The sequence below is a fragment of the Microtus oregoni genome, unplaced genomic scaffold, assembly GCF_018167655.1.
Source record: "Microtus oregoni isolate MIOR12 unplaced genomic scaffold, Mior012 000001F_ref0000356, whole genome shotgun sequence".
Taxonomy (NCBI): domain Eukaryota; kingdom Metazoa; phylum Chordata; class Mammalia; order Rodentia; family Cricetidae; genus Microtus; species Microtus oregoni.
The window spans coordinates 66,154,939-66,180,732 of NW_024543060.1; the positions used below are offsets into that span (position 1 = coordinate 66,154,939).

The 25,794-nt window shown below is 37.6% G+C and overlaps 3 protein-coding genes across 3 annotated transcripts; 1 reads left to right on the plus strand and 2 right to left on the minus strand.

Annotated features, from left to right (window-relative positions):
- Nucleotides 1-781: 781 nt before the first annotated feature.
- LOC121463294 (olfactory receptor 2AP1-like) lies at nucleotides 782-1,720 on the minus strand. Its single transcript, XM_041675394.1, has one exon. It carries the CDS (start codon nucleotides 1,718-1,720, stop codon nucleotides 782-784), a length of 939 nt encoding a protein of 312 aa, XP_041531328.1.
- An 11,856-nt stretch (nucleotides 1,721-13,576) lies between these two features.
- Nucleotides 13,577-14,528, minus strand: LOC121463662 (olfactory receptor 10A7-like). The gene is given in 2 exon segments (XM_041675990.1): nucleotides 13,577-13,993; nucleotides 13,995-14,528. Coding segments are annotated over 2 exon segments (951 nt in total).
- A 9,821-nt stretch (nucleotides 14,529-24,349) lies between these two features.
- Nucleotides 24,350-25,312, plus strand: LOC121464568 (olfactory receptor 10C1-like). Its single transcript, XM_041677617.1, has one exon. The coding sequence runs from the start codon at nucleotides 24,350-24,352 to the stop codon at nucleotides 25,310-25,312; it is 963 nt and encodes a 320-aa protein (XP_041533551.1).
- Nucleotides 25,313-25,794: the final 482 nt, after the last annotated feature.

Genomic DNA, 25,794 nt, shown 5'->3' on the forward strand with positions numbered 1-25,794 from the left:
GAATATAAAAATAAATCCCATGTGTGTTTATGAGTCCTTATACAATTGTGTATTTCAAAATAAATAATGTGGGATTTGAATACCTAACAATATGTAATTTTTAATCTGTGTTTTAAAACCGTATATCCAATTGAATTACTAAACATGTACTGATGATAGTATTTAAAATCGCGAAGAAACAATGAGTAAACTAATGACTCGATTACAGTTTAAATAAGAAAATAATAAACCCTTTCACTATCAGTTATCCACCAAGTATGTATATGATGCTAGTACAATTAAGCCTTGGTGTAGCCGAACTATCAAATAGGAATTTTAAACCAACATATTTCTTCTGTGATTTGCACTAATACTGTGCAAATATATACTTGAATGTCTTTACTGAACCTTGCTCTAGATAGTCACTGTGCCCTAGTCACTCGGAGAGCTTAGAGGTCACCAGGTTATTAACCACATCTGTCCGCAGGCTTCTAAACAGAAAACAGGTGATGTAAACACCTTTCCTTGAAGAGACAAGCATCTGTATTTAACAATCTCAGTTTTGCTAGTGCTTGAGTGGGAGCACAACAGAAAAGCACCCATGTACATAAATAAGAGTAATGAAAAAATTTTAAGTTAGCTATAAATAAAAACAATAGTAATTAAGTGTAAAAAGAAACACAGGAACACATCTTTATAGAAAAAATGGCTTAATTTAATAAATAATATAGAAGGTACATTTTATTTGTACAATTATATTCTTCTGTACTTTTATTATTATAGGACCAAGCATCAAATAATTTTACTTCTTTGATAAATTTATCATCCTGATTAGCATATCTTTGAGAGCTATTTTTACTTGCTTGTTTCTGAGAGTATAGATAAATGGATTTAACAGAGGAGCAACAGAGGTATTTAAAACAGCCACTCTCTTATTAAAATTTGCTGCATCTTTAACAGAAGGATTTATATACATGAAAATACAGCTTCCGTAAGAAAGTGAGACCACTACCATGTGAGAGGAACAGGTAGAAAAAGCTTTCTTTCTCTGTTGAGCAGAGGGGATCCTCAAAATTGTCCTGATGATGTATGTGTAGGAGAGAATCACCAGCAGCAAGGTGAAGATGAGGGTCATGGCAGCCAGGAAGAACTGGATCACTTCTAAGAAATGTGTGTCTGAACAGGATAAATGCAACAATATAGTGGAGTCACAGCAATAATGATTGATGATGTTGGAGGCACAGAAAGGCAACTGAAGAGTCATTGCATGTGGCACCACAACAACTATAAAACCAGAGAACCAGGAACCAAGGACTAGTAGAAAACAAAGTCTTCTACTCATGACAGTCGTGTAATGCAGGGGTCTGCAAATGGCGGCATAGCGGTCATAGGACATAGCTGCTAAGAGATAAAATTCGGTGGCTCCCAGAAGAATTGCAAAAAAATACTGTGTGAAGCAACCAGCAAAGGAAATAGTCTTATCTCCAGTTCCAATATTGATTAGCATTTTGGGAACAAAGACAGAGGTAAAAGATATCTCCAAAAATGCAAAATTTCGAAGGAAAAAATACATAGGCGTCTGGAGGCGGTAATCCAGTAGGGTCAAGAGAATGATGGCTGAGTTTCCCATGGCACTTAAGATATAAGTTAGGAGCAGAAAGAGAAAAAGAACAGCTTGAAGGTTGACATCATCTGTCAATCCGAGAAGTATGAACTCTGTCACTGATGTGTGATTTGCCATCATCAAATTTAGGCAAGACAAAATAGAGAATAACAATGGCAAGTGTTTAAAAGAAATGAAATTTGGTTTCAGTATAAAATCAGGATCCACAGCTAAAAACAAACGATCGTAATCTGAAAAATAAAATAAAAAACCTGAGTTTACTCTATTTAAAAAAAAACAGCTTCTACTACATTGTTATTTATTTTCTTTGTGTGCATGGGAGTGAGAATGTGTTGTTGTGCAAGTGCAAGTGTGCAGATCAAAGGACAACGTGTGGTGTTGGTTTTCTTCTGCCAGCAAAGTGATCTCACTTCTTAGTAGCGTTCAGAATTCACAATAACCAATCTTCCTGTGTTATGATAGGCATTTATGTCGGCTACTGTGAGTTGCTGGTTTGGGATGGCTGTGTCTTATAAATAGTTCTTGAGTTTACTGGGTGAAAGATTAAAAAGTGAAAGCAAATAAACTTTCTGTTGATTTTTTAAAATGGCTTTTCTCTGTAACTCTTGCAATCTTTAAATTGTGGCAATCCTCCTGCCTTTGCCTCCTCGGTGCCAATATTACAGATGTGTGCCACCAGACAAATTTTTTGTATTAATAAGTGATATCATCTATTAGATTAAATAATATGGTCCCTTTCTACAAGAAAAATTTTCTTCAAATATTTACTCACACAAAATATTTTACAATAAATCCTGATATGTACATGGTTATTTGGTGATATTTATATATGGTTATATATAATTACATATGTAATCAAACAATACAACTTGATCCAATAAATTTTGTTTGACAAGAAAGGATTGCCTTCCAGGATGCCATCAAATAATGTTTTAAATGTAGTAAAAGGCTATGAAGTTAATTTTAAAAATTTTCCAAAATTGTATAGCTATAGCTATGAAATTACTTACGACAAGGAAAGTTGTCTCCATGATGAATTCTATCACTCACACATTTGCTTCTGTGTCTTCACATGGTGGAACACGAAGGCTTAGCAATCACCTGCTAGAATATGAGAAGACATGGCTCCAGGTCACATAAAAGGAAACAAAAAAGAACTGACTCCATGGGAGGGAGAATGTCATACAATAAAATATAATTTGTCCTTTTTTTGTTTTTACTAGTTTTATCTCTAATTGTGTGTCATATAAATTTTTCTACATATCGGAGCATCTGTCTTACTATGTCTACTTCTTTAAATCAATAAATGTGTATGAAACAAATGTGTGTGCAGCAGCTATGTCGTCAAAGATGAACAGTAGATGGCACAATAAAGAGGCAACAAATCTCTAATTAAATTTGACCATCACCAACCCCCTCTAACCTCAAGCAGAGCCACTTCTATCTTTGATCCAAATCAGATCCTTCTGTAGCTTAAATGGAGACTCTCAAGGCTGAAAACCATTGGGAATTGATCCCTGGGCCTTCAGAAAAAAAGAAAGAAAAACAAAAGATAGGCAGGCAATTTATATAAAAGTGAATTTAAAAATCACATAAATCAGTTTATTGCATTTGTTGTATAAACCACCAACAACAACATTATATAATCTTCTTTTTTATAAAGTACTTTACATTTTTAACTTTCATGTTTATCAATGCATACATGAGCAGTATAAATTTTCTTCACAGTCACTAATGTGACAAGGTAAAGAATTGTACAATGTTTGGAAGAGGCATTTTAAAAGAACTTGAGAAAGGTAGCCAACAAATAACAAACTTTTTGCTTAGACTCAGAATTGCTTCCACAGACACATGGTTGCTTAGATGCAGGAGTTGCATCCTCAGGCACATGTTTGCTGAGATGCAGGAATTGCATCCTCAGTCAGGCACATGTTTGCTTCGATGCAGGAATTGCATCCTCAGGTACATGTTTGCTGAGATGCAGGAATTGCATCCTCAGCACATGTTTGCTCAGATCCAGAATTGCATCTGAGAATTCCTAGAGACAGGATCACCCATTTGGTCTGAGGAGTTGGTAGACTTAAGAACTAGTGGCTGACTGCTCTGCTTCTCTGATCTTTTAGCATTTACCCCTATATCTGACTTGAGGTTTTTATTATTAAGATCAGTTAGAATTCACGCTACATGACATGTGTCTGCTGTAGATTGTAAGAGTCAGAGGGAGGAGTGCACTCCTATGAAGCCCTGTCTTCTGGAAATGACACAGGCATTACAATCATTGAGTTGCAATAGCCGTGACTACCTGTACAAGTCCTACACACGTGTAGTTACACACACATAGGAAAGAGAGACTAGGTATAAAGAACAGCATCAGTAGGATTGGAAGAGGCACAGGAGAGTAATGGGAGTATATATGAGTATAACGCCTCATATTCATGTATGAAATTAGCCCAAATAAAAACAAGAAAAAATTTCCAGAAATATCTCGCTCTCTGACCCAACATGCACACATTAAATAAAAAGTAAGATCAAGAAAGGCAGTCCAACTGTGCGGTCATGTCACATGCCTATAATTCCAGTACTCGGGAGGCAGAGGCAGGTGGATCTCTGTGTGCTCCAGGCCAGTCTGGTCTATAAAGCAAGTTTCAGGACAGCCAGGGCTGTTACAAGGAGAAACCCTGTCTCAACAACCCCCCCAACACACACACACAAAAAAAAAAACAGAGAAAAAAGTAAAAGACAAAAAGGTAGTCCATTGTTCAAGCTTATAATCAAATGTAACTTTTGTAGACACTAGAATTTTCTGTTGCCACTATGCTTAACTTTCCTTCACATCCTTTTTCTTGGTCACCCAAGCTCATTTCAGCTCAGAGTCCCACCATCTGCTGGTGAGTTGCTCTGCACATAGTGAACTGAACCTTAACTTAGTGTTTAAATGATTATAACCTAATGGAAGAGTATAGTCAATTAATGTGTAGTCAGTCTTACTGATTTTAGCAGCTTAATTCTTAGCCAATCTTGGGTGTATAGCTGCAAAATATGCAAACAGGGTAAACTCTGGGGTCAGGCAATACTCATTTTCTGTAAGCTATATCTGTTTATTGGCTGCCAAATTACTTTTGCTGTGCGTGAAACATTCTACATCTTTTTGGTAGTTTGTGCAATTTAATTCATTTTCCTGCTGTTGTTCTGAATTAAAATGTGCTAATTTTATCTTGTTTTAGGTTTAGCTTTTAACACTGTTCCACCTTTTATCAGATGTCATGCTTCCTCATGCCAGTCACATCTCAAATATTCATGCCTAGGCAAAAGCTTCCTTGACTATACCACTCAAGATAGCCATTGCCTGTCACTGCAGAGCACATGAACTATATACGGAGCAGCAGGTTTTGTCCTGTTCACATAACTTCTAGATTTCACACACAAACACACACACACACACACACACACATACATGTTTACTTAAGTTTTGTCTATCATCTTTACTCCACTAATTGAAAAAAGAACTATATTTAGTGTTGTATCTCTAAGTTTTAAAGTAATTAGTATATACCTGGAATCCTCAGTATAATTTAATTGAATCTTATGTTTAATATGAATATTATTGTATATTAGCTTAATCTCCATTCCAGAATGTTACATTGTCATAATTTTAAAGAATTAAAAAACTTTGAATTGCTTTTGTTTCTTAAACAGTGTAGTATTAGGAGCGGCGGGGCTGCATCCCCAGCACCCCTACCGCCGGCTAGCTTTACCCGAAATAACAACACACAAACTGTATTCTTTTAAACACTGCGTGGCCCATTATATCTAGCCTCTTCTCGGCTAACTTTCGCACCTGGACTAGCCCATTTCTAATATTCTGTGTAGCACCCCAAGGTGCACTTACCGGGAAGATTCTAGCCTACGTCCATACTGGTGGCTTGCTTCATCGCATGCGTGCGTCTGCCTCAGAGAGCAGAGCTATCGCGTATGCCCAGAAGAAAGGAGCATGGCGTCTCTAAGCTCACTTCCTCCTCCTCCCAGCATTCTGTTCTGTTTACTCCACCCACCTATGTTCTAACCTATCAGGGCAAGCAGTTTCTTTACTTAATTAACCAATGACCTTCCTCCATCAAAACAGCATCAAGATATGTGCATGGTTTAAACAGATTTGAAATGAGTGCTGATGTGTGCAACATTTTTATTTATGCTACATTGACTTAATAAGTTTTCTGTTACTAAAATAAATTTGAGATTGGGGAGAAAACTGTTTGCAGTGTAAACACGAGAATTTGAGGTTGGATCCTCAGTGTCCAAGGAAAGAAAAACTAAATTCTATTTTCAGTTTCATGTATAATTTTATTGTCTTGAGGTTTATTTTGTAAAATTTCAATCAGATCAAAGTTTTTTCACAATTAAGATTTTGTTGTGGCTCAAGAGATGGATCAACAATTAATAATACTTGCTACTCTTGCTGGTGACCTGGGTAAAGTTCCTAGCACCCAGGTGGTGGCACAAAGTTATCTCCTTGTAAGAGGTTGCTGTTTGTTCCTGCCTGCTAAGTATCAAAATAACCATACAGAAACTGTATTAATTAAATCACTGCTTGGCCCATTAGCTCTAGCTTCTCATTGGCTAACTTTTAAATCTTAATATAACCCATTTCTAGTAATGTGTGTATCACCATGTTGCTGTGGCTTATGGGGTAAAGTTTTGTCAGGCTTTAGTGGGGATACATGGCTTCTCCTGAATCCACCTTCCTTTTCCCAGCATTCAGTTTAGTTTCCTCTGCTTAGCTCTGTTTGCACTGCTCTGCTATAGGCTCAGAGCCGCTTATTTATTAACCAATGGTACTCACAGCATACAGAGGGGAATCCCACATCACCTCCTCTTTTCTGTTTAAATGAAAAGGAAGGTTTTAACTTTAACATAGTAAGATTACATTTAGCAAAATAGTTATCAAGCAAGAATTATGGTTACAATATTTATATTTACTTTATCTCTTATAATAACTAAGAAAAGCTGTAAATATAACTGTCTATTTTTTTAATTCCATCAAAGACTCCAGAAGGACATAATATTACCTAAGTTAACAGGAAGTGCATGGAAGCAACTTCTAAAACTTTAGAATTGACAGAGACATCTCACTACCTGGACAGTCACCCAAGATCTATACCAGTGGGGCCTACATCTTTAGCCTATAAGTCCATAGTATCCGCAGACTTTTCCATGAAGCAGGAAATTTCAAAGACAGTTTTGCCTATATTGGCAGTTTGCCAGTCACCTTTATTCTGTATCCTGCAGAATGTCTTGCAGATTCTTTCATGAAGCAAGAACCCTGAAGGACCATCTCACCTTTAGGCAAGTTCAGCAGTCATTTTTTTTTTTGTGGGTCTTGCAAGTCCAGATAGGCAGTCCAGGCAAAAGTAATTTCTTACCCAAATGGCTAACAAATACAATAAGAAGCTTCTGTAGTGCCCATCTTCCTCTTGAAGTAGCTTGGTGCTGCCAGGAGCAGATGTGTCTCACTGACATGAAATTTCCTATGTTCTTAAAACATTTTCAATGCCTTATTCTATTAGTTTTTTAAAGATATGAAGAACATCTAACTGAAATATTTCTTTTTTAAAAATTTTTTTCCATTCAAAAATTTACACTTCCTCCCCTTCCCCCATTTCCCTCCTGCTCACTATCCAACTCCCCCTCCCCCTCCCTCCTTAAGAGAGGGCAGGGAATCCTGCCCTATAGGAAGTCCAAGGCTCTTCCACCTACATCCAAGCCTAGGAAGCTTTGCATTTAAATAGACTAGGGTCCCAAAAAGCCAGAACATGCAGTAGAAACAAGTCCTAGTGCCTTCATCAACGGCTTCTCAGTCAGCCTCCATTGTCAGCCACATTTAAAGAATCCAGTTTGATTGCACTCTCATTCAGTCCTGGTCCAGCTGAATTTGATGAACAGGCACACTGTCTCAGTGGGTGGAACAACCCCTCGCAGTCCTGACTTCTTTGCTCATCTTCTCCCTCCTTCTGCTCTTCAACTGGACCTTGGGAGCTCAGTCCATTGCTTTGATGAGGGTCTCTGTCTCTATCTCCATCTGTCGCCAGATGAAGATTCTATGGTGATATTCGAAATAATCATCAGTGTGACTATGGGACAAGGCCAGTTCAAGCACCGCTGCTCTGCTGCCCAAGGACCTAGCTGGGGACATCCCCGTGGACACCTGGGACCCCCTCTAGAGCCAAGTCTCTTGCCAACCCTAAGATGGCTTCCTTAATGTAAATATCTTCTTCCCTGTTCCTATATCTGCCCTTCCTCCATCTCCACCCTCCTATTCCCCCAAGCTCTCTCCATTCTTTCCTTTCTCCCTTCTTTCTCCCCTTCCCCCAACCCCACCCCATGCTCCCAACTTTTTCCTGGCAATCTTGTTTTCTTCCAATTTCCAGGAGGATCTATGTATGTTTTTCTTTGGGTTCACATTGTTATTGGCTTTTCTAGGCTTGTGAACTATAGGCTTAATGGCCTTTGTTTATGGCTAGGGTCCACTAATGATTTAGTACATACCATATTCATCTTTTTGGGTCTGGGTTATCTCACTCAGGATAGTATTTTCTATTTCCATCCATTTGCATGCAAAATTCAAAATGTCATTATTTTTTACCACTGAGTAGTGCTCTAATGTGTATAAATTCCACACTTTCTTTATTCATTCTTCCATTGAGAGGCATCTAAGTTGTTTCCAGGTTCTGGCTATTACAAATAATGCTGCTATGAACATAGTTGAACAAATGCTTTTGTAGTATGATTGGGCATCTCTTGGGTATATTCCCAAGAGTGGTATTGCTGGATCCTGAGATAGATTGATTTCCAATTTCCTGAGAAATTGCCACACTGATTTCCAAAGTGGTTGCACAAATCATTGTGACAGAATTTTGCCTGATCTTAACAAAATTATTTCGAAGCCTCTTAGAATTTTAAAAATTAAAGGACAGAGAAAGAATTAAAGAACAAACATTTCCAATCTCAACTTCTTCATTACAGTTAGTAAATAAATCATTAAATAAAAAACTGGTGGTGGCCATGCACACTTTTAATCCTGCACTTGGAAAGCAGAGATAGGCGTATCTCTGAGTTCGAGGCCAACCTGGTGTACGAAAGCTAGTTCCATGACAGTCTCCAAAGCTACAGAGAAACCCTGTCTCAAAACACCAAAAAAAAAGAATAATAATAATTATCACAACCTACAAATTTGTGGTAACTTATACTTTGCCTGAGAAACTGACAAAGCATGATAGATGGGAATTACTGGTTGGAAACACTAAGATAAATATTAAGTGATGATTACAGGGGTTAAAAATAGCATCATCTATCACTATTGTATTTAAACCAATATATCTTTGCACTGAGTTTCCAAATTAAATTTGGCTCATATCATTATTTTATCTCTATTAGTCTTTAATTTTCATTTTTTTCTAATTAGTATATAAGGACACAAGTTTTAGAATGTAATTTTCATATATAATTTGTTTGATTAGTTTTTTTCCATCGTCTTCTCCCTCATCTTCCACATCCATTCATGCTTACATCTTTACTTCCCAAGTACTCTACTTTCCATTTGTTCCCGCTGCCCAGACTCAAAATAACCACATAGAAACTGTCTTACTTAAATCACTACTTGGCCTATTAGCTATAGCTCTTATTGGCTAGCTCTTACATCTTTTTTATTTTTATTTTTCCATTCAAATATTTATACTTTCTTCCCTACTCCCAATCCCCTCCCGCTCCCCCACTCAACCTCTTCCCTCCCCTTCCCTGCTTGAGAGAAGGCAGGGAACCCTGCCCTTTGGGAAGTCCAAGGCCCTCCCCACTACATCCAATCCTAGGAAGCTGTGCATCCCAAAAAAACAGAACATGCTGTAAAAACAAGTCCCAGTGCCTTTATCAATGGCTTCTCAGTCAATCCCCATTGTCAGCCACAATCAGAGAGTCTGGTTTGATCACATGCTCATTCAGACCAGGTCCAACTGGATTTGGTGAGCTCCAAATAGAACAGACACACTGTCTCAGTGGCTGGACCAACCCCTCGCGGTCCTGATTTCCTTGCTCATCTTCTCCCTCCTTCTGCTGTTCAACTGGACCTTGGGAGCTCAGTCCATTGCTCTGATGAGGGTCTCTGTCTTTATTTCCATCCCTCGCTGGGCGAAGATTCTATGGTGATATTCAAGATAATCATCAGTGTGATAGTGGGGCAAGGCCAGTGGGAGTGGGAGGATAGAAATGGAGGAAATGTGGATATAGGAGCAGGGAAGAAGATATCTACATTAAGGGAGCCATTTTAGGGTTGGCAAGAGACTTGGCTCTAGAAGGGATCCCAGGTGTCCACGGGGATGCCCCAGCTAGGTCGTTGGGCAGTAGAGAAGAAGGTGCCTGAACTGTCCTAGTTCTTGCATCTTAAATTAACCCATTTCCATTATTTTATATTTTAGCAAGAGGCTCGTTTTTTACAGGCAAGTTTCCATTGTATCTGTCTCCTGCATTCTTTCTCTTCCTCTATCTGCTTTGAATTCCAACCTTGCCCTATTCTGCGTTGTAATAGGCCCAAAACAGCACCTTTATTAACCGATGATATTCACAGCATAGACAGGGGAATCACAATTTCCTCCTCTTTTCTGACTAAAGAAAAAGGAAGGTTTTAACTTTAATATAATAAGATTACATACAACAAAATAGTTATCAAGCAAGAATTATAGTTACAATATTTATATCTACTTTATCTTTTATCATAACTAAGAAAAACTATAACTATCTATCCTTCAACACCATCAGAGACTCCAGAAGGATATAATATTACCTAAGCTAACAGGGAGTGCATTGTAAACAACTTCCCAAAATCTAGAATTGACAGAGACATCTCACTACCTGGACAGTCAAAGTTCTTCTGTAACATTGGGGCATCCATCTTCAGCCTGTAGACCTGTTTCTGTGTGTGTATGTGTGTGTGTCTACGTGTGTGTGTGTGTGTGTGTGTGTGTGTGTGTGTGTGTGTGTGTGTAAAGCCTCCTATATCCAGCAGACTTTTCCAGGACGCAGGAAATTTCAAAGACATCTCCACCTGTATTGGCAGCTGTCAGTCAAAATGTCTGGCAGACTCTGCCATGAAGGAGGAAAACTGTAGGTCAGTCCTACCTTCTTTAGGCAACTTCAGCAGTCCTTTTTCTGTGGGTTCTGCATGTCCAGTTCATACAGTATAACATCAAACAGACCAGATAAGAGGAATTTCTTGCCCAAATGGCTAGCATACTCTATAAGGAATATCTTTGATGTCCATCATTCTCTTGAAGTAAATTGGTGCTGCCAGGAGCAGATGTCTTATTGTCATGAAAAGTCCTAAGTTCTTAAAACATTTCAAATGTTATGTTCTGTAAGTATTTGAAAAATCTGAAGAATAACTATCCATTTGAAATATATTTCTGTACAACCTAACTAATATTAATACGAACTTGAGTATTATAGATGACTATCTATTAACCTATATTTATTATACATCACATTTTAAACAAGCACAATCCCTTAATCAAGAGCAGAAATATACATATAACAAAACTGACCTTAAGTTTGTATCAATAGACCAAGATCCATACTATATCACATACATTCGACAATCTCCTGTCCCTAAAATTTTCTTCTCTCTCCAGGTCCCATTTCTAGTTCCATGGTCTATAACCACACTCATCTTCAGGTAAATACATGTGCATAAAATCTTTAATCTAGGACCCACATATGAGCAAAGACACATGGTATCCCTCTTTCTGAGTCTGAGTTATCTCACTTAATATAATATTTTCCATATTTTTGTGTGCGAAAATATTCTCAATGAGTGAACGGATAACGAAGGGGTGTGATATGTATACACAGTGGAAATTTATAAACTTTAATGAAAATATATGTTATTTTCAAATTAAGTTAATTTAATTAGGTGGTAGCTTTATCATAATAAAAATGTAAATGGAGAAAATTATAACATTAATATAATGTATTTAAAATTCAAGTAGAATAAAATTAAATTGAGAAGTGGTCATTTCTCAGTAAGCTATTTATACTGTTTGGTACTAATTTTCTCTTATGAAAAACAAAGATTCAATAGAATTTATCACTTGACTTGCCTCAGCAGTATAATCACAGTAAATTACATTTATGATATTGCTACTATTTTAATTTAATTTAAGTATTTTTCTTACAATATAATTTGATAGGGTTTTTCTCTACCCAGTCTCCTCCCAGGTTCTACCCCCCCCATTCAACTTTATGTTCTTTATCTTTCTCTCCTTTTCAAAAAGAAAAAGAACACAAAAATAAAATTTGAAGAAACAAAACCAATTAGACCAAAACTAAACAAAAAGCTCCTAATAAAACAAAATAAAACCCCAAAACATGGAGTTCCTTTTGTGTTGGCCACCTACTCCCAAGCACTGAGTCTGTCCAGGAGTGTGATTGATATACTCAATGATACTCCAATACAGAGAACTGATTTTCCCTTTGCTTGCACGTATCAATTGCAGAGTCCTGGGTAATTGTGGGACCACAAATCTACTTCCACCTCTCGGTCTTGAGATGCCACCTGGTTTGCACCTGTTCAGGTCTTGCGTGTGCTGCTATGTGTGTGAGTTCATATGTGCATCAGTGATGAGTCTGGAAAACATTGCTTTCTGGGAGTCATCCATCCTCTTTGGCTCTTACAATCTTTCCACTTCCTCTTTGCATGGATCTTTGAGCCTTGAGAGAAGAATGAGTTTGATGCAGACATCCTATTCAGGACTGAATGCTCCAAAGTCTCTCACATTGCCATTGTCGAGTTGTGGGTCTATGTGTTAATCCCCCTTTGCTGCAAGAAGCAGCTCGTCTTATGAACAAGGTACTGATCTATGGGCATAGTAATGTGTTCTTAGGAATCATTTTATTATTATGTATATTTACCAGAATAATAGCAGCAGATTTTTCCTTAGGCCTGTGACCTATCTATTCTTAGGTTATTAGCCACTTTAGCACTGGCTGTTATGTGGTCCATTTCATGGAGTAAGCTTTAAATCTGATCAAAAATGGTTGATTAGCCCCATAACATTTGTACCAATTACACCAGCATGTCTTTTAGCAGGTTTCTGTTCTTCATTTTCTTCCATGGTATAATACAAATATTTTTATTGTAACTGTGAAACAGATGATTAGTTAATACCTACTGCCTAATTTAGCCTCTGAACAAAATGTCCATGATTATATGAAAATTTCAATTTGAGATAATTTATTTTGAAAGATTCATTTTAGACGGAACTCACATTAAGAGTTTGCATTGTCTGTCCCTTGTATCTGTAAATTTTACTTTTTGGGGGATCTATATTAATAAAAATAACTTAAACCACATCGCATTCTTCTATCTCATTAGCCATAGATCACATAGTGGTTTGTGGTGTGTATTTACATTTTCTCTGCATCATATGTCCTACCCTTTTCCACCTGGCTCGATTCCCTAAAGTCTGGTCTTCATATGCTGAGTCAGACGGTTTTACTCTCTACTTCAGCTTTGGTGTGGGGAAGAACAGAAGCCAATCATACATTTAAAAAGACAAAAACAGGGTAAGACCAGGAGCAGAGCTCCTGTGCCTTTTTTATACATCACGTCCTGAGAAACATGAGCATATTCGCAGTGAATAAAAGCACTTACCACTTCAGGCCAAAGTTTGCCCAGTTTACATCACATAACCTGAGTGGCAATCACATAAACTTTCCCACAGTCTTTAAATGGCCTGCTTATAATCTCTTTCTCAACCACTTCAACTTGAGAGTTTCATTTCTTTCTTGTGAAGACTCTGATTCATGGCCTGGGAGGAGCTCAATATTGAAGTGATTCTGCTGGAAAAAGAAAAACCATCTACCCCTTTCCCTGAAATGTGGGTGGATACTGCCCTCCACTGTGCTTAGAAATTCTCTGCATGGAGGATCTTATAAGGCATCCAACTTCTTCATGACCTTTCGATTGATAGTTCTCTTGACTGCTCCTTTCACTTCGTTGTTCCTTAGGCTGTAAATGATGGGGTTTAACATAGGTGTAATGACCGTGTAAGACAAAGACACAAGTTTCTTGCTCTCAGGAGACTGGTTAGATTTGGGCCTTAGATAAGTCAAACTGGCTGTCCCATAGAAGAGGGACACCACAATAAGGTGTGACGAACAAGTAGAAAATGCCTTCTGTAGACCAGTAGCGGATGGCATCTTCAAAATGGTCCCAATAATGCGGGTATAAGAGACCAAAATGAGAGAAAGCGGAAACATGATAAAGAGAAGAGTGGATGCAAGTGCTTGCATTTCGTATGTAGTTGTATCTTCACTAACTAATTTTAAAACAGGAGGACCATCACACAAAAAAATGGTCTACTGAATTGGGCCCACAGAAAGGAAGAGCCATCATCCAAGCTGTCTGCAGCATGGACACAGGAACACCAGACATCCAAGAACCTATGGCCATACACAAGCACAGGGACCTATTCATTATGACAGAATAGCGGAGAGGGTTACAGATGGCTACAAAGCAATCATATGCCATCACAGAGAGGAGAAAACATTCAGAGCTGCCAAAGAAAAAGAAAAAGTACATCTGGGTGCCACAGCCAACGAAAGAGATGACTTTCCTTGTTGACACTAGGTCTACCAGCATCTTTGGCACCATGACCAGAGTGAAACAAACTTCAAGCAATGATAGGTTTCGCAGAAAGAAATACATGGGTGTTTGAAGAGCATGGTCCACACTGGTAACTGCAATAATGAGAAAATTTCCCAGCAAGGTAACTGAATAGATGGCCAGAAATAAAACAAAGAGGGAAGCCTGCATGTCAGGGTTGTTTGTAAATCCCAGAAGAACAAATTCAGTGATTCTGGTATGATTTTCACAAGTCATATTTTAGACAATTTCTAATAAAAAAGTCAAGATATGGCATATCAAAATGTATCAATATAGATACCATCTTAAGTAGAATAAGTAACAATAAATAAGCAATAAAGATTCATAAAATACACTTTCTCTCAGTAGATCATTGGGTTCTAATTTAATTAGTTGTATATTAGTGAGGTGAAGCATTTATTTGTGACACACTAACCAATTAATTGACCTTTTAACACAAGAAATAAATTTTTATTTCTCATTCTAGTTGACTTTGAAAAACTATATTTTTTCATAAAATAATTTGACTCATTGTTGTAATGTGATGAGTACCTATGCAAACTTTGAGTACCTGCAATATGAGGCTGAGGGTCTTAGAATTTCCCTAAAACCCTGTAGCACTACTAACAAGTTTATGTGCATATGAACACATATCTTGTCTGACTGCACAGGTTAGTATGATTAAAGGCCATGTGCTTCTTATATGCATCATTATTGCTTCATCCATGCATTGGTTTTCAGCTTTCCATGACTTTCCAGGTAATACAAGAGTTCCATCATCATTTGCTTTATTTTAATGCAGGACAAAATTATTCCATTTTCTGTAATTTAACAGATCCATTGTTTTTCTTAGAATGTCTTCACAATGTGTGGGTGAAAATATAAAATAGCATGTTTAAAAATTGAAGTTGGGGGCAAAAGACATTACAAATAAATCTCAGGATATATCTTACCAACTTATGGCTGACATTTCTTCTTTAATTAGAAGTCCAACCAATTTTTCAAAGGGGAATGATAACAGAACTTGAAATTTTCCATAGCTCAGTCTTTGATGAAGCAAAAGGCTTAGATAGACTATCTGCTTTGTTTTAGCACTAAATGGTGAATATGTTTTAGTAATAATATTTAGAAGTGTAACTAACCTTGGGGAAATGATCCCAGGGACATAGTAAAGGACTACTCTTAATTGTGCCACATTTTACCCCCAAGGGAGACTGTGGATCGCTTGTAGAATTGACTGTGCTTTCTGCAAATTATGACTGCATTTTAATATACCCTTCAGACTAATACTTCTTTTGTAATGGGACTCGGGTATTACAAATATTGCTGCATTAAGATTATGTGAAGAAAATATATTTTAATTTTTCCTGTGAGATTTCACATTAGTAAAATAACATTCAATATTTATATAAACTTATAGCATATGCTTAGAACATGACTTTTAAATTTTATTTTAAATACCTAATAAACTCATCCAAAAGTGGTATATAAAAAACATTTAAACATGTAATGTACATAAAAATTTTACACTTAAGCATTTAAAACTTGGGATATGTATTTAATTTTATGACTGCTCTGCATGAACCCAGAAGTTTCATTTAAAAGTCAAATAATGTATAGGAATAAAAATAAGAGCTAAAATGTTTATTTAAGGTAGGATTAAAATACCATATATATATTTTTGTATTTACTAAGACATTCACGAAAACAGTTTACAGTAAGAACTGTTTATTAGAAAATTCTAAGGATAATAAAAAGTAGTCATATACATGCACAGCCAAACATTTACTGCAATGTATACTTGTTATAGTAAGCATCAGGTGTATTTTCCTTGATAATTCAGTTCCATTCCACCGAGTATTTTGTATTTTCAAAACAGATGTGTATCCTAAGTACAAGCTCTTTGAAGTTTTTAATAATAAACATATAAATCTTTATAATACAGGTAAGATTTATAAATTAAAGTAATATTCTAAATGTTATTTTAAATAAATTTTCACTTACTTAATCCATTTTTTCAGTGCTAAATGAAACAACATTTTGTGCGTGTTAGGCAATCACTCAAGTACTGAGCTACAACACCAGCCCTTTCTATTTTACAAAAATTTAATGAACTAAAAATTATTATAATAAAAATTATTATTAATAGGTAAAAGCGTAGTACTTTAGTCAGAGCCCAGATGAACTGAGAAAATTCCTGAGACAAACAACTGGAAGGAGAAAGCATTTACTGTGGTTCATGGCTTTAGTCCAGGGCCGGTTAACACTATTGTCTCTGGGTCTGTATTGAGGCAGAACATCATGGCTGGGAACACATGTCTGTACAGAGCTGTTCAGTGCATGACAGCAAGAAAGCAAAGAGAATTCTGACTCAAAACTCATTTAACTAACCAATTATGTCATTTCTAGTTTCTTAGTATTATAAGGAATTTCCTAAGTTATCAAGTCCTGATTCCTCTTTGTTATTGGCTCAACTCTCTCTCTCTCTCTCTCTCTCTCTCTCTCTCTCTTCCTCTCTGTCTCTCTCTCCCTCTTCCTCTCTCTCCCTCTGTCTCTGTCTCTCTCTCTGTCTCTGTCTCTCTCTGTCTCTCTCTCTCTCTCTCACACACACACACACACACACACACAGAGAGAGAGAGAGAGAGAGAGAGAGAGAGAGAGAGAGAGAGACACTTTTTGTATAAGTTTCATCACCTTGCTAGTAAATTTCCTCAGCTAACTACCCAAGTCCAACATTTACAAGCTCTGCTTCCAGATCATTTTAATTTCCTTTCGGTTGTTATGATAAAAATACCAAAAGCTCTTGGGGGAGAACATGTTTTATTTGGCATATACTGCCAGGTCAGAAGCTACCAAAAGCAAAAGTCTGTGTAGGAACTCAAGCAAGAATGCGAAGACAGGAACCTGAAGAAATGCTGTTTGCTGACTTACTTTCTGGCTCACCTATAGGGTCATTGTTAGCATTTTTATATAGAAGTGGACCACCTGCCTAGGAGATGTGGCTACCTCACAGTGGGCTTGGCTTCAGGGATGCATAAAATAAATGCATATAAAAAATTACACAGCAAGATGTAGTGTTGCGTGCCTTTAATCCCACTAACTGGGAGTCATTGTGAGATTGAGGTCAGCAAATTCTACAGAGGGAGTTCCAGAAGAGTCAGAGCTACATAGCAAAACCCTATGTTTGAAAAAAAAATACAATTTTACAATTTAGAATTGGCAGTGTTTTTGGTTTAAACATAAGCATTGCAAAGAATAGACAAAATAAAGAGCAAGGAATTTGGCAGTCCTTAACATTACTCAAACATTGATGCAAAATGAAGGAAAATAATGTTTTATAGTTTTGCAGCTACTACTATCAAGAAATAAAGTGATATAAATAATAAATGAAGTAATATAGAGACACATTTTTTGTCTCTGGATTCACATAAGTGAAATTAGACTTTTAAGATATGTTTTTATTTTTTGAATTCATATAAGAGCACACTGTATTGACATCATTTCTACTTCTCTTGCCTCTGTTGTCAATCACTCCGTTCTCTACTCCATAATTCCTTTTCGGATTCATGACGATATCTTTAAACCTACTGAGTCCATTTAGTATTGTGTGTTGCATGTATACTCATTTAAGGCTGACCATGTATTACTGGATAACCTATCAAGGGGATTCATCTCTAGGGAAAACTGATTCTCCCTCTCTGAGCAGATACTATCTTGCAAATGTTCATCTAGAAGTGGGACCATACAAAGTTGTTCTCTCTTTACTGTTGGCATGTCAATTGGTGTTGTCATTATACAGGTATTATTTAGGCAACTATATTATTGAAATTTCATGGATACATCTTGCCTTTTGCGTCTAATAGACACTGTCAAGCTGTGGATATTCTGGTCCAGTTCCTACAATCTTTCCCCCCATTATTCTGCAAGAGTCCCTGAACCTTAGGTGTAGGGGTTGTGTTACCAATGAACTAATCGTGGCTAGATACTTCATGGTAACTTATCTCTGCATTTTCTCCAAAAGTGAATCTCTACAGTAACCTCTGTCTGCTGAAAAATGAAGATTCTTTGATGAGAAGTAAGAACTACTCTTACCTGTGGGTATAATAAGTATTTAGAATACAGTTAGAAACTATACTGATTTATGGAAATGCTATTAGTAGTTTCTCTTGTAGGGTAAATGGCCTCTCCAGCAATAGATCCTTGCATAGGTTTGCAATACCAGTTGTTGCAGGATAATCTTTTTGTACACTGAAAAGATGTGTATTTCCTAAGGCATCTTCTTATTGGTTTAATAAAGAGATGAATGGCCAACAGCTAAGCAGGAGAGGACTTCTGATAACAGAATGAAACTGGAGATGAATCTAGGCATGCAAGGGACTTCAGCAAACTGGAGATGAATCTAGGCATGCAAGGGACTTCAGCAAACTGGAGATGAATCTAGGCATGCAAGGGACTTCAGCAAGAAACTGAAGAAGCCAGACCTACAGAATGGAAGAGAGATTAGAAGCCATGTGGTAGAATGTAGATTGATAGAAACTGGTTAATTTGAGTACATAAAGTGGGGTAACTTGAGAAGCCAGGAGGAAAGGGACTATGTGGGTAGAGGGGAGAGGAAACTGTAAACCTCTAGGTAAATATTGGGATAATAGGACAGTGGAAATGGGTTTATAATTGTATCCCAAAAATGTAATATTTTTCACCTTTATATTCTGAAACTGCTGAAAGTCAAAATGAGGCGCTATTCATGTAATTTGCTGAGCTACAAATAAAACCTAGCCCTCAGCATAGGAAAGTGGCTGTCATGATAGCAAAGCACAGGTTGAAAGACAATGAAATTCTGGATGTTGATGTAAAGTGTGTGACAAGAACTTACAGAGGCTCAGAACATGGACCAGACCCTTTACGTTCTCCCCAGACTGATTTGCCTGAAGTGACTATATTACTCCCATTCTCTGAGACAGAAGTATCTCTACACAGTGATATCATCGGAGAGGATTAATTCTGCTTTGCCCGAGGAAGCTTGTTAGCTGGTTGACCTCAAAAGCTAGCACCACTTACCTCTCTTTGCTTCTGTAGACATATAACTACATTCAATTCACAGATGTCCCTAAAAGTGAAGTCAAAATGTGACCCAGAAAGAGTATTATATATGTTCTGAAGAACTATTTGATCATTCTAATTTGCAATAGTAATTCAGAGAGTATGTTCTGAAAATACAGGTGAAGGACAGTGGAAAAACAAATGAAATCTTGGATAAGGGCAATTTTTCTCATATGAATTCACTAAACTGGGGTCTGCATTTAAGAATGCAACTTCAAGACATCCTGAGAAAAGGTTGAAATGTTTTGTTGTTTAAATAGCTAAATTATGTATCATAAAATGACCCACACTCAGACACACACACACACATGTTTAAATCTTTATTTTTATACCTTTCTTGTTCTTATGTTTTATAACATCATATTTATTGACTTTATATCAACAGGAATTAGTAACATTTTGTTAATATAAGGTTAATCATCATATGCGATATAGTATTAATTCTGATTAATGCTTTCAATATTATAGTCTAAGAAGAAAACCTGGATATTTAATGCTTAATATTAGGGTATGGTCATATAGTGCTTAATATTAGGTACCAGTTTGGCTGGTTACGGAGGCCTTGAAACCTAGAAAAGTGATATTATGAGTTTTATCTGTAGTGATGTTTGCAAAGGAGTCACCTGTGTAAGTCTTGGGAGACTGAGAAGGTAAGATTCATGTGTAACTCTTCATCCCTTCCTCTAGGTAAGATCCACGTATAACCCTTAGTCCCTTCCTCTATACCTCTTTCTCTGGGTCTATGGATTGTAGCTTGGTTATCATTTTAACAGCTAATATCCACTTATAACTTAATACATGCTATATTTATCTTTAGGTGTCTGGGTTATCCCACTAAGGATGATCTCTTTTGGGGGGGGGCAAATGATGTGGGAGTACCCTCTGTGTGTTGTGATTACCATTAATGAGTAAATAAACTTCTTTGAACCTATAGCATGACAAAATTTAGGTAGGCGGGGAAAACTAAACTGAATACTGGGAGAAGGAAGGGCAGAATTAGAGAGAAACCATGGAGCCGCAGCCAGAGACAGGTGTGTTAAAACTTTGCTGGTAGGCCAAGACCTTGTGGTGATGCACAGATTAATGGAGATTGGTTAAATTAAGATGTAAGAGTTAGCCTATAAGAAGCTAGAGGTAATGGGCCAAGCAGTGATATAAATAATAAAATTTCTGTGTGATTATTTTCAGGCTAAGCAGCTGGGAACTAACTAGTGAGTTCCTTTCCAATAGACAAATAGAATAAATTTTATGAGGCAGAGGGACAGGAACAGGAGGATTGGGTGGGTAGGGGTAGGGGAGATGGAGTTGAAAGAAGAAATGTGGGGAGAGACAGCTAGAATTGAGGGGCATTTGAGGGGTGGTAGGGAAACAGTGCCATGGAAAATTCCTAAAATATAAAAAGGCAAATCTAATGAAGTCTCTTAATAGTGGGGGAGACAGAGTCCCAAGTGGCCATCTCTTCTCACCAAACAAAGCTTCCTGTGCTGGAACTGGGTTACATCCAATTGAATTGTTGGCTAAAGGGGTCCCATGAAAATTCAGTCTGTTGCCAAGACAATAGGTTTCTCTCCACGAACTGATCCCATTGTTGAAGACAATACCCACAAAGCTCAAATATGGAGAGGGTGAGATGGTATTTACATATAACCTTCACCCCTAAATTCAAATGCCTTTGGTATAGGAAGGTACTCCCTAGGCTACAAAAGAGAAATGTAAACACCAATCCAGCCCAAAATCTTTAGTCTGCAAACTGTCCTGTTGTGGCAGTATGCTAGGGTAATGGTGATACAATGCCAGTGGGAGTAATCAACCCATGCCTGATAAGAGTTAGGCCTAGTCTGCAAGACTGAACCCATGCCCAATATGCATGGGTGACCAAGAACCAGAGGCATAGGGTAAACCAAATGTTACTGATCTAAAAGAAGTAACAATAAAATGATTCCTAATGATATTTTATATAAGTACCCTATTCAGCCAGTAGCAGAGGCACTTCCATCTGCAACAGATGAAAAAAAATAGAGAGACCTACAGCTAGACATTGTGCATACACACACACACACACACACACACACACACACACAAAGAGAGGGAGACAGAGACAGAGAGACAGAGAGAGAGAGACCTTGAAACACATGATTATAAATGGGATGTCTCCATAAAATTCCTCTTCTCAGATCTCAGAGAACTCAGTGGAATAGGAGACAGAAGAGGATAAGAGCCAAAGGGGATGGAGGACACCAGGAGAACAAGGCTCACTAAATTAAGTGAGCAAAGCTCATATGAACTCAAAGAGACTGAAGCAGCAAACACAGGACCACACAAATCTACACTAGGTCTTCTTTGTATATATTATAGATTTCAGTGTAGTATTTTTATAGGATTCTCAAGGTGTTGATGAGTGGATCTATGATTCTTGTACCTGCTTCTGGGATTCTTTTCCTTCTGCTCTTTTGTCTTGTCCAACTTCGATGTGATGCTTTTTAAAAAATCTTATTTTATTTTGCTATGATCTGTTGTTATGTCTTAAAAAGCTTGTTCTTTTCTAATGAGATAAAGAAAGAAAGTGGGTCCAGATTGGAGGGGAGGTGGGAAGGAACTGAAAGAAGCAGAGGCAGGGGAAACAGTAGCCAGAATATATTGTCTGAGAAAAGAATTGAGTTTCTGATAAAAGGATAAAATTAATAAAAACTTTAAAATAATGGAAACAATGTAATATATATGTGTGTATGTATACTGCAATTGGAGAGGGAGAGAGAGGGAGAGAGAGAGAGAGAGAGAACCATATTCAATGTGGGCAAATATTATCCAATTATAACTATCTACAGTTGTGGAGAGCCCAGCGAGATAGAAATCTGATATGGAAATGTCAGTCTGAGCATCTCTTTGAGTGTGGATACACTCTTCTTAATTTCTTGTATATGAAAACTCAAGATCGCTGGCTTCAGTGATTTATGATTGGAGCCTCAGATTCTCAGACTTCCAGTCTTATACTGAGAACTTATATGATCAATTTTCCTACTCCTGAGACCTTTGGGGTGGAACCAAGCCAAAATATCAGCATCTCAGTGTCTCCAGCAGGTAGATGGTCTGTTCTGCAATGTCTCTGTCTCCTTAAACTATGAGTCAATTCTGGAGAAATCTTGTGCTGTCCAGTCCATGTCAATTTGTGTATCTGTCTATAGATCTATTTATCTATAGATGTGCTCATGTATCATTCTCTTCTTGAATAATCCTCTGCCTTGAGACTTCTCTCTTCTAGGAACTATAGTGTTTGTTGTAGTTGATAGTTGTAGAAGAAGTAGAAAACAGATTTATGTAAGATAATACCTTCAAACCTGGTTTATCAACCCTCCTTTCTTTTGCTTTTAGTTCTTAAGATCTGAGAATAGTGACTGTCAGTGAAAGATGTAATTTAACCAATGCATAAACTTTGAATTAAAAAAATATTGTAAATATAGATATGTATTTGTTGTATTGTTTGATGTGGGGGGCTGTGTACACATGAGTAGTACCTCCTCACCATCTACCATATGAAGGTGAAGGATTCAACTCTGGTCATCAATTTATTACAGCAAATTTCTTTTCCCAGTGGGCTGTGATGCCAGACCTCAAGTTGTTCATTTATTTTTTTAAATTTTATTTAAATAACATTTTTATTTATTTTACATACCAACTGCAGTTCCCCCTCCCTCCTCCCTCCCAGTATCCCCTTCCCATCTACCTCCCTCCCTATCCTCTCCTCCCCTGTCTCCATTTTGAAAGAAGCAGGCATCCCCTAGACTTGAACAAAACATGGCACATCAAGTTGAGGCAGGACCAAGCTTAAAAGAAACATGTTTCCTTAAAATGTCCCAATCAATTCAATGGGAGGTTTAATATTTATTGGTCATGCCCACCTTTTATGCTATCCATCTAAAAGATTGATAGTGAAGGGATGTAAATGTCTATGTGGGTTGTGTGGACCCCGTTTGTGTTCTAAACTACACCCAATTATATTGTAAAAATCTGAACGGAAACTTTCTAATAGACCTTCATAAAAATTGCTGTGGTTCAGCCCTTAGAGTTTCAAGCAAATCACGGGTGTCAGATAGAAACTTTTACTTTACAATATCTTCAGTGAAATCATTGAAAATAATAGATTATCTCTAGAAATATACTAAAAGATTCAAAACCCAAGTTCCACAAGAAACTGTGTGTGTGTGTGTGTGTGTGTGTGTGTGTGTGTGCATGTGTGTGTGTGTGTTGTTTTGTTTTAACACAGTCCTCCTGAGACTAACATAATTACGCAGTACAGGGATATAATCCCTATGGTCTCTCATAGAAATAAAAACACTGCTTGTTCTTGGGATTCAAGTTGTCATTTGGCATTTTAGAACACTTACAGTGCCAAAAGCAAGAAGAAGTGTCTAGGCAGTCCTCCCAGCCACAAAATCCTGAACCAATTTATTAAGGGTGAAAAGAAGATCCTTATTTTTATTCTGTGGGTCTTGCCTGTCCAATTATTAGCATATTCTATTTAAGTCAAAATTCGATTATTATGTAGGTAAGTACTAAATAAGTGACTGGAATAAACTTTCTGATGGATCCTTAAGAGGAGTCTTGATATGGCTGTAAAGGTCAGATAATGAGAACATGACACTTTCTTATTTAATGTTCTATGGTCTTATAATTGAAACTCTTTTATACGTCAATTGTGAAAGAGCTTGTGTGGATTATTAAGCAGAAGTTGGAATTCTTAACTTAGATCCCTTTTTATCCAAGTTCCTATGAAAATAGAACAAGGTTCACAACAGAAATACGCACCCACTTGATGGGTTGTTTGTCTCAAGGCATCCAGGTGTCACTGCTCTTTTGTTAGCACACTGATAGTGGATGAGTTCCATTGCTGAGGGTGATTGACACCCGTGGCTGCTGGTTGTGTCTTTTGGAACTATCTGTGTGCTCTGATGTCTTCCCAGATGTCTGACTCTGAGCTGATGAAGAATGGAAGCCTATCTCTCTGCACTGAATTCACATTGGTGGCCTTTTCTTCTCTAGCAGAGCTGCAGCGAGTCCTCTTCTTTGTGTTCTTGCTTATCTATTTGTTTACTGTGGGAGGCAACCTCCTCATCATCTGTGTGATCTGGGCCACCCCTTCGCTGCACACTCCCATGTACTTCTTCCTGGTCAACCTCTCCTTTCTGGAAATGTGCTACATCAGCAGTGTGGTGCCTCAGATGCTGGTGCACCTCCTGGTGAAGTCCAAGACCATAAGTGTGGGATGCTGTGCAGCACAGATGTACGTATTCACCATCTTGGGACTGACAGAATGCTGCCTGCTGGCAGCCATGGCTTATGATCGCTTTGTGGCCATTTGTTACCCCCTCCATTACACTCTGCGGATGGGCCCTTCTGTCTGCTTGAAGTTGGCTGGGGCGTCTTGGATGACTGGAACAGTGGTGGAGTCAGTACAGACCACGTGGATCTTCACCCTGCCTTTCTGTGGAGCAGGAAACATTCAGCACTTCTTTTGTGACATCATGCCCGTGGTGAAACTGGCATGTGTGGATACCTCCCAGAATGAAATTGTGCTATTTATTGTTTCCCTGATCTTCATCATGAGTCCCTGTCTCTTCATTCTGTGTTCCTATGTGCGCATCCTTCTCACCATCTTGAGAATGCCTTCAGCAGCTGGCAGACACAAAGCTTTCTCCACCTGTTCGTCTCATATTTTAGTTGTTTCTCTTTTCTATGGCACTGCCTTGTTCACTTACCTCCAACCCAAGAGTTCACACACCCCAGACACTGACAAGGCTACTGCTCTCATGTACACTGTGGTCACCCCTGCTCTGAATCCTGTTATCTACACTTTGAGGAACAAGGAAGTGAAAGAAGCTTTTCGGAAAGGAACACAGAGGAAGTTTCTTAGACACGTGGACTAGTTTCGCCAGGCAGCTGAAACTTTTACCATTGTGTAGTTTATTCAACTCTATGAATCCTTTATCATTCTGTGTTGTTACTGAAGCATTGATAACCTAACAAATATGTTTATTTTATAGTTTTCAATCTGAAAAAAATAGTAACAAACCTAGAATTATATATTTGTTTAATGATTCGTTCAAGTTTTTTATGGTATTTAGAACTCAGTTTAAGGCAGTGTACTGCTATCAAGCTAGGTCTACTGCTCTTTTTTCCTTGAACTAAACTCACTCTGTAGTCCAGTTGGGACTTGAGTTCATGAATTTCCCCCCTCAGTCTCTTGAAATTATGGGATTATACAGCAGCACTAAATTTAATTTGTTCAAGTTTTCAACTTCGAATCCTTATGTCATGGCTACCATCATTTTATAACTGTTAGAAAACTGCTTCATGGAACAGAAATATTATAAAACACAATCAAAAATGTATTTCTCTTTAGATCTAG